This window comes from Nelusetta ayraudi, unplaced genomic scaffold (genome assembly GCF_046127955.1).
Source record: "Nelusetta ayraudi isolate G7.1 ecotype Tasmania unplaced genomic scaffold, CSIRO-AGI_Nayr_v1 ptg000028l, whole genome shotgun sequence".
Lineage (NCBI taxonomy): Eukaryota > Metazoa > Chordata > Actinopteri > Tetraodontiformes > Monacanthidae > Nelusetta > Nelusetta ayraudi.
The window spans coordinates 2,304,003-2,313,853 of record NW_027466078.1 but is presented as its reverse complement, the minus strand read 5'-3'; the positions used below and the strand labels follow the sequence as shown (position 1 = coordinate 2,313,853).

General features: G+C 44.2%; 1 protein-coding gene across 1 annotated transcript in view; it reads right to left on the bottom strand.

Annotated features, from left to right (window-relative positions):
- Window positions 1-8,202: 8,202 nt before the first annotated feature.
- Window positions 8,203-9,851, bottom strand: part of LOC142891077 (NLR family CARD domain-containing protein 3-like) — a 39,163-nt gene continuing 37,514 nt past the window's right edge. The window contains exon 9 of the mRNA XM_076030404.1: window positions 8,203-9,587. Within this exon, the coding sequence (XP_075886519.1) occupies window positions 9,575-9,587 (13 nt within the window). The 3' untranslated portion in view covers window positions 8,203-9,574. The remainder of the gene's footprint in view (window positions 9,588-9,851) is intronic.

Sequence of the window (9,851 nt, the reverse complement as noted above, 5' to 3'; positions counted from 1 at the left end):
TAGTTTGGCAATTCTAGAGAAGTCTTGGATGTAGGTTCAGTAGTAGCTGAGGAAACCTAATAGTTTCCGGACTTCGCCAACAGTGTTTGGGACCTTGTACTTCAAGGCCTGGATTGCTTCAATGTCTTTCGGGTCTATACGAACCCCATCAGCAGAGACCAACCTCCCAACGTATCGGACCTCTTTTCTGAAAAGCTCGCACTTTGCGGGTCTGAGTTTTACACCGTGGAGGTGGAGGACTCTCAACACTCACCTCAGTGAGTCAGCATGTTCTTCAAAGGTCTTGCTATAAAACAGAATATCGTCTAAATATGGGATGCAACATTCATCTCGCAAGGAGTCGAGCACCTCCTCCATGCTACGCTGAAAGGCCGCTGGAGCGTTTCAAAGCCCGAAGGGGATGCGCACCTGTGACGCCCCTTGTGCGTGTTCACAAGTAGGGTATTTATTTTTTTGTTGTTGTTATCATTGGTTTGGTTATTTATCGTTATTGTCATCAATCAGTTGTCTGTCAGCAATCGATGGCATGAGTGCAGCAGGTGTGATGTACCTCCAGGTCAGTGGGGGTCGGTGTGGGACGTGTTGTGGTGCGCGCGGCTCCAATGGGCAGTGAAGTACGATCTCACCGTCATTGCCTTTTTGGAATCACAGCGCATGTCACGTCTCCGCCTCCTCTTTATACTGTTTCACAGGTTTGTCACATTTTTCTATATAATAACAATATTTTGTGTCGGGATGGAACATACTGCATGGTGGGAACATAGTTCGGGGAGGAGGATCAATGCTGGGGGAATGCTCATCCGAGCCATAGACAGCATGTAGTCATGTAGCAGCGCTAACAGGCTAGTGGCCGCCATGTCACTTGCTTCAGACCTCACGTTGATTGTTGAATGTACCGTCACACTCGTGATTATCCCCGCACATACCCACACACTCACACACACGCGCGCACATATAGAAGCATCTATTTCGTTTATTTGAGTATTTTATGTTTATTGTTATCTCCAATGTGTAATGATTTGAACTAGCAGAGTTAAAATTAAGAATTAACATTCTAAGATGCAATTGATTTAGAAAGAGTTGTAGAGTTTTCATGTGTAACCTTTGAGTGGTTTTGTATAACTGCAGCAGGAGGAAATTGTTCCTTTGTTTATGCTGAAGAGGCATTTGTAAAATAGCACAGTCGTGCAAAAAGGATATTATTTCATTGGAGAAAATGTGTAAATAAAATGGTCATTGCCTTTTTGGAATCACAGCGCATGTCACGTCTCCGCCTCCTCTTTATACTGTTTCACAGTTTTGAAGGACGGAGACTGACAAGGACCACATTTTAAGCTGTCATCAGGTCTCAGCCCTTGGGACCTGTAACACACCCACTCATACAAGCCCCATGGTGTGATGAACGCAGTCATGTGTCGTGATCCCTCGGCGATGAAGCCTTGGTGGTAAGCTTTGCCCTGATCTAAAATTGAGAACCAGCTATACCCATCCAACGTATCAATGAGATCTTGAATTTGTGGGAGTGGGTGTCTGTCTGGGATTGTCTTTTGATTCAGGAGCCTGTAATCGATACATAGACGCAAGCTTCCATCTTTTTTTCATACACAGACAACTGGCGCGGCATATGGGGATTTAGATTTTACAATCCACTGCTTAGCCAGTAAGTCTTGGATGTACTCTTTAACTTCTTTGTACAGAGGTTTTGGGATTGCTGCATATGTTCGTTGTACTGGAACATCATCCTTCAGAGTTATGCTCATTTGAAGGTTTGGGATGCACTCCATGTCATTTTCATCCCGAGAAAACACATTTGACTCCTCCTGGAGCATTTTTCTCACAATGGCTTGTTGTTGGTCAGTGAGATGACGTAAGTCAACAGAAGATTTGGTCAGTTTCTTCTGTGTGATCTGGACTCAATAGAACAAGAGAGTTCTCTTTGTTGTTTGTGGTGAAGTTGGTTATTGTGATGTTCTGTTGAGTGTGATTACCCACAGGGATTTTCACATAAGGCTGTTTGACTCGGTGGACCTCAACCAAACCGTCACCAATATCTAGGTCTTCAGGCTTCTGCTCTAAATGACTGACCTCGAACAGGGCCACGGATTAGGAGAAATCAGAGCGGGTATTTTGTACTTGATGTGGGCAACACAGCCTGGGCGGACGATGACATTCTGTCAGCCAACTTTCACTGCTACATTGCCCTGAGGGGGTTCAGGTGTCTGTACGAAGTTTACAATCATCTCAGCTTGCTCAGATTCAATTTGCATGGCTTCTTTCAGCAGCCGTGCAACAGCAGCGACAACTCCTGTTTTGTCCTCCTGCCCCAGAATGAGCTCCTGAATTACATTAAAGCCTTATACCGGTCTCACCAGGCCTACGCAACTGACCAAGAAAGGCACTCTGATGGCAAGGTTGGGATCATCATTGTCAGGTAGGTTGAAAATCAGTTTGACCCACCCCTCATACGGTATCTGTCCTCCATTGGCTCCAGTGAGCTCCAGTCCTTTGCTTCCAAAGAGTTCACTGAGAGGGCGTAGTTCTTGTTGAGGTAGGTATTTTTGCTTCCAGGGCAGGTCAATCAGGCTAACCTGAGCTCCTGTATCTAGTAGAACATGCACAGTGTATCCATTTGAATTATATTTTAACAAACACTTCCTCCCAATTAGCTGAGCTATTCACTGTGATGGTGAATTTTCACTAACTAATGAGAGGGGCGGCGTGACTGACTGCGCTGAGTTAGGGTGGGACTGAGGACTTGTACCGGTCACAGGTTGTCCCTCTGCTGTGGCCGGTGTGCGTTTCCCAACGGCTTAGATCTCTTTAAACACCCAATCGCTCAATGACCCTCTCCTCCACAAACAAAACAGTGATTGCAGTTGGTATGGCCACGTGCAACGCAATCTTGACAGCCATAGGGTCTTTCCTTCTTTGATTCTCAGCTCTGGCGTTGTTTATTAACACATTTGCAAATGGGCTGGGGATTTGATGTCGGGGCCGGAACCACTCCTGTAGGGCCAGCTCTTGTCTGAAGGGAGTTTACGAGTTTACGGCTTCTGTCAGAGCTTGGACTTGAGCATTCAGCTTGTAAACAAGTTCATCTTTAGTTTTGGTGTCAGGAGCAGGCTTTTCTTGGCTAAATACACTTGAGGTGACGTCAGTGCTGTGAGCTTCAGCAATTTTGGGGCGGGTGCTCCGTCCCAGACGTTGTTTCCTTTCACACTCTTCGCTGGTTGTCTTATTAACTTGTTTCAGAAGTGTATCATCGGCTACTCTTGAGTCTGAGAGGAGGGGCTTTAGCTCTCGTCTGATATCATCGTGTTTCTCGCTGAAGCCCTGATAGACTGTGCGAAGGAAGACATTCTGTACTGTTTGCGGCTCATACTTGATGTCAACGTCGGTTTGTTTGGACATGAATATTACCTTTTGCTTGAGCCCCATCATCCTGTAGAGAAACTGCTGCGGTGGTTCATGTTCATGTTGTTTTGCATTGATCAGCTCCTGGAACAACTCGGTGCTGCTTTTTTCTCCTAGGTGGGATTGCAGGAAGCTCTTCATCTCTGCAACAGTCATGTCATCCTTGCTAGAAAACATATCTTTAAAACTGCCAGGCTTGATGATACGAAACACTGCTCAGATTATTTCACCCTCTGAATGCATCTCTCATAGTCCTTGATCCATCTGTTTACTGATGCTGTTATAGGTTATATCAGACGTATTATCCCCAATCTGTCCACCATGTATTTTGAATTCCCTCTTCTGGAGGAAGAGAAGGTCCTTGATGGCAATCATGCTTTCAGTATGGTAAGTGGGACACTGGTTGCTGGGAGAATGGGGTGGTGTGGTGTATAAACTGTGGGGCTGATGGGAATAAACGTGCTGAAGGTCAGTCATTGTTTGTGTAGTAATTTGAACCCCACCTTGTTGAATTGAACACCCATAAGCCTTCCTTGGTGTGATTCATTGGGATCAATACTAGCAGTAAGTATAGCGTGTGGGTCAGCGTGTACGCCCTCTGGTGGTAGGTGTGGGGAAACATTGGCATCAGACACGATAGTTACAGCAACATCACTCTCGTTCAGTTTAGCCATCATTTCATCAATGATATCTTGTAGTTCTAATAATTGTGACATACCCTCATCTTCTAACTGCAGCAAAGCTGAGCTTCCAATGTATGAGTATACATAATCAGTACAACTTTCTTCATCCTGTTAGTCAAACTTAGCTTGTTCATGTGTGTGTGAGATCATCCGTCCCTGGTTCAGGAATCACTGGATCAACGTTTCACTCCAACCATTGGACGCCGCTGATCCCGGACGGGCCACCACAAATCTTTTACACCTCTCAGATGGTGAGGGTGTGTGGACAGATGACATTTCCTTTAAACATGAATAATAACGTTTCAAAGAAACAATGGCAGCAGCTTCGTGGCGTTCGTGGCTCCGCTCCTCAGCACTCTGAGGCCACCATATGCGAGAGCCCCAGACCTCCGTGGAGCGAGCGCTGCCATCTTGAGGTGAAAATCACGAACTGCAAGTCCATTCAATAATATAAAATGAAACAAAAAAACTATACTATACAAAAAAATTACACAGTGATCACACATTCTTTGTGGGCGTCACAGATGCACCACGTATATTCTGGTAGTGTAGTGTAGTTTAGAGACTGGCCCAAATCATCAGGGGCAGAATAATTCCCTTGGAAACAGTCCAGGGATCAAGGTAGTCTATCCTCATCCCTGAGTGAGAGTTCAGAAATGGTATAGTGAGAAAAAAAGAAAAGAAGAAACTTTTATTTTGTGTTCTGTTAATAGCATAATGCTGAGAGAACTATCATCAGGGTTAATTTTGTACTAGGAGCTAAGAGTAATACATTCCTGCTTTATTTTGTTTCTTATAGGACGTCTGTTGTAAGAGGGGAGGAGATGTTAAGTATTTTGGGTTATATTAGGACCCGTAGTTGGCATGCACCAGGTGCATGATGGTTAACACGGCGAGGTTGTTGACACCGGAAGGGTTTTGGACTAACCATGTGTTTAAGTTGCCGAATAAATAAAACTGTTCAAGTTACGTCGTGGTCCGAGGATTAATTGTTATATGGAGTAACGAACAAGTGAAGGATATAACGCAACTGATGGTTGCATTGTGGCTACAAACAAAACCAAACAAGCAAAAACGTGTCAAACAGCGACCCTCAGTGGTAGAACTCGGAGCTGCGAGGACCGACACGTCATAGGAACGTTTAAAACTTCAAGGCCACATTTGAACACATTGTGTTTCTTATTGACATATTATAGAGTGACCTGTCTGAAATATCTGGCTGTTAATCAATGTGTTATTTTTTCAGCATGTGTTCATTTTTCTGGAAAGTCTGGAGTAGAAGGGAGTTTTGACTTCAGGACGCCCCCTGGCGGCTCTTTACAGAACTACAGTTGCCATCACTTGTTGGCAGTCCATGTTGACTGAGAAAAATGTGATTTCCTCTTTGAAGAGCTGCACCTGTTTCTCCCTGACGTCTCATTGTGATGAGACTGGACACTTGTTAAGGGCAGTGGTGGCTGCTGGTCTTTCAAGGAGGGGAAGCTCATTTTCGGCCTACATCATAAAATGCATTTGTTTATTTATACGTAAATTATACCATCAATTTCTTTCAATAAAAGATGATCAGTGACCCTGATGTACCAGCTAGCCGTCTTTTCCAGGGACTTGACCAGTGTCCTCTCAATTGCCAGCAGAGCTCGGCTGCTTAAACTGCCTTGGCCCATTGTGTTGCAGGTTGAAGACTTGAGCTGCTTTAAACAGGAGAAGCTCCTCTCTACACCTGCAGATGGAGCTCCAATCGTTGACACTAATGAGAAGTTTGTACAGCTGAGGTATTGCACTGTGCAACTCCATGTCTTTCAGAAACAGCAAAAAAAAAAAAAAAAAAAATCACACAGCTTTCCTCTGTTGCCCTGCAAGTCCTGGTTTGAATGCAGGGCTTGAAGTTCAGACCTCAGTCTCCCTGAATCAAAGCCATAACTTTTTAGGACGCTCATTATCTGCCATTATGTGAAGCTTGCTGGCAGCTAGCTCACTAGGCTCTAGTGAGGCTCATGTGAGGTGTGACTGCCTGTGAATGCTTTGTGACGGGGGAGAGCCTCAGCAGCTCCTGCTGTGTCAGAAGTCAGAGTCTCCAAACACACGCAGCTACGGTCTACAACAACACCAGAAATAGAGGCTAGAATTGTTGCTACACGTTTTTAACAGAGACAAAATCGCTCTCAGAGGATCAGCAGAATCTCCACATTAACTCAAAAAAAACTTAAAACTGCTTCGGCTGATGTTTATACTTCAAGATCGCTCATTCGCTCATTTCACTGTCAATCAAAAAGAGGCTCCACCTCAAACAGATCATCCAATCATCATGCGGAAGCCGAGCGTCCGGGCCAGCCGAGACCAGCCCACTGCTCCATAGACCACCGGAGACAGTGAGCGTCCAATGGGCGGGACAAAGTCCAGCATTTATCCAATGACCGTCGAGTTTCGCTGCAGTGGAACAACCCACTCTATGCTTCCCCATTAGTGATTAGTAAATTCCGTCTCTTTTCAGAGAAGCGGTTCTTCTTGCTCGGTTCACTAAAAAGAGTCGGCACTTTTGGCTCCTAAGTGGCTCCTTAGATTTTCTGTTGCCTGTTTTATATTATGACCAAATTATGTGCTAAAATTAAAATTAATGTTCATGATATCAAAAAAATGTTAAATGTGTATTATTTATACACTCATCATGGAACACAGTGCTGTAAAAATAAATATAATATACCAAAACAAACACCCTAATACAACTATCAATGAACAAAAATTTGCAAAACAACTGTTTAGCCAAGATTGTTATTCAAAAAAAACAAATGTCAATCTTGTGTGTCTGTGTGTGTGTGTTATATGGTATTCATTATTCCATTCATCTTGTTTCTGACAATTTTTTTTATTGACATTTCTCTGTTGCACAAAATCTCCACTAAAACACCTTCTAAATCACCACCAACTCCACCTGCGGGGATGAATGAGAAGGAATTTGTTTCACTGTCAGTTACCTGCGATAAGTCGCTGATTCTGAACAAAAGTTGATGCGTTCTATCGCATATTTCGTCAATGAAATGTACACACAACAGTACATATTTGACCACTTATTTTCTGACATTTTAGGGGAAGCTGAGCTTCCCTTGCAGTCTTAGAGCAATTGCCTCTGGTTGAGGGATGTGACACTTCCTGTCAGCTCCTGAGGACAACAAGGAGGCCGAGCCTCTAATGCCCCCTACTGGCTGCACTCTGGAAGAGCCCTCCCCCATCCTCAGGACCAAGTGATCCTCCCTCAACATGAACACATCACTTCCATCTGAGGAGAGAAGAAGAGACGGCAGACGTCAGCACTCACACTTCAGTCCTTGAACGCATCATCAGAGACATTCACTGCTGTTGAGTGGAGATGATGGATTTACTGCTGATGAGAAGCAGACTCTCCGTCACATATGGTCTCAATGTCAACACAGAGTGTGTTGGACTGATACTGAGACGTGATGAAGATGAACTGATCAATAATTTCCTGCTGAAATGAGAGAGTCAACAGTTGGCTCCAGATGTGATGGTGAGTGAATGATAGTGAGTCACTCTATATAGAAATATATCATCTACACTGGATGATTTCCTCAGTGTGTCAGTGTGTCAGGACATTGACAGCAGTCTGTCACTGACGCTGGTCCTCTGCCTGGAGATGGCGCTGTGCAGTGGATGATGTGGATTGTCTATGATGGACTCCCCGGCTCAGCAGCCTCGGTACGACTTCCTCACGTCGCCAGGTAAACACGGAACCACACCAATGCAGGACTTTGTAAGAGAGTGTACAAAGTGACTTGTATATATAGCAGTTATACTAGCAGTGCTTGAACTGGGCCGCAACGCACCAGTAGAACTTCTTTACATTTGAACATTTTAGCGTTGTGCATTATTTTTCTTGTCATAGGCTAGCGGCTCTTATTGAAAGTGGTCGGGGAAGGTCATCAAATATTGTGGCATGGAGTTTGGCTGCACTCAGCAGTCAATCAAAAGGCACTAAAGCATTAAATTAGATACATTTGGAAAGTGTTTTGTTGAGCAACATGGAAACGGCCATATTCAGCTGTTCTAGTGTTACAACCCAGCTCGCTAGAGGGAAGGGAAAGTAACACAAGGCCACAGTGTTAGAGGTGGAGTAAATTTATTGCGCCCCGTTTTGAAGGTGGTGAAGGGGGCAACAAACAAAAATAACAGAACTGAAGGAGGGGGCTGATGGCAGCTGGTTAAATCAAAAACAGAATATAACATGAAGACAAAATGAGCTACAACCTATAATTCCACAATAAAAAGGCAAAGAACAGAAAGAGGAAGGAAAAAGTATTTTCTATCCCTGTAATCTATAAACCAAAGTACAGTAACCTAGTGTATCTAAACATGAAATAAAACCCCTACAAAAATAAACCAATCTGTATTTTGTTCTCAAAATACCTGACCCTGCTCCACAGTTGTGCTGAAACAAAAACCTAAGCCAAACAGCTATCAAACAAAAAGGGCCAGGTACCGGGAGCTACTGAGAAACAGCGCTATTGTGGTCTCAAAATCCCAGCGCTGCAGGAGGGAGGAGGCAGCCGTTATCAGAAGTCCGCCCGGAGGATGGGATGGCACGGCTTTTGTAGTCTGTCAATTGAAGAACCGGTGGAGTGGAGCAGATGCCGCACCAATCAGGTACCAGGTGCAGGGAAGTCTGTTCCCGATTGGAGAGCTGAACCTCCACCGACGCCGCACCAATCAGAGGGGAGGAAAAGCGGGTCAATGCCAGTAGGCCAGGGTGAGGGTACATTGGAAAAAAAAGGAAAAAGCACAACACACACACACAAAAGGCAAAACCATCTTTTATGAAACCATCTTTCATAAAAGAAAAGGTTTAAGAAAGATAATGATTTGTTCAAAACAAGACAAACCTGGACCTGATAACTAAGAGGGGATTACCCATTGTAATAAAGTTCAGATAAAATACCAAATACAAAAATACTTAAATCTGATAAAAGAGCAAAAAAAAAAAAAAAGAGTGTAATTGGCATCAACAATAAAACTGAAGGATGAAGGAGGCAGAATTATTTTCCAGCCTCTCCATCAACCCCAGAACATTCCAACTAGAGCACATGGATAGACAGCAAAAATTAGTCTCCACAGGGTTGATCTTCTCCGCTATAAAAACAGGACACAATACAGTAAAGACTACAACACAATAACAACAACATAACATTCAAGCACAATTCATCATTTAGTCCCTTCGGAGACAATGTCTGAAGTGTAAAAATCCAATATGCTTCTCTTCTTTTAAAGAGCAGGTCATGGTCTCCACCCCTAGGTGGCAGTGATACAAGTTCTACACCACAAAAGCGGAGGGAGGCCGCGTCATGTTTCATCGTATTGAAGTCAACTGCCACTGGACAATCTCTGTCTTTCACGTCGTATCTCCACTGGTTGTAGTTTTGTCAGCCACCAGTAGATGGAGCTCTCCTCTTCACTCTCCTCATCCTCCCTCAGTTCTTCCACCTGCAGAGAGGAGAAGAGACAGCAGGAGTCAGGACTCACGGTCCTTGAACGCATCATCACAGAGACGTTGACTGTTGATGGAGATGATGGAGTGACTGGTCAGAAGAAGCAGACTCTCAGTCACATGTCAAGTGTGGAACATATGAAGGTCATGTGACCATGGAGGGTTGGACTGATACTGAGGCCTGATGAAGATGAACTGATCAATTATTGAGTGGTGAACTGAGAGAAGAAGCAGTTTGGCAGCAGATGTTGGATGAATGA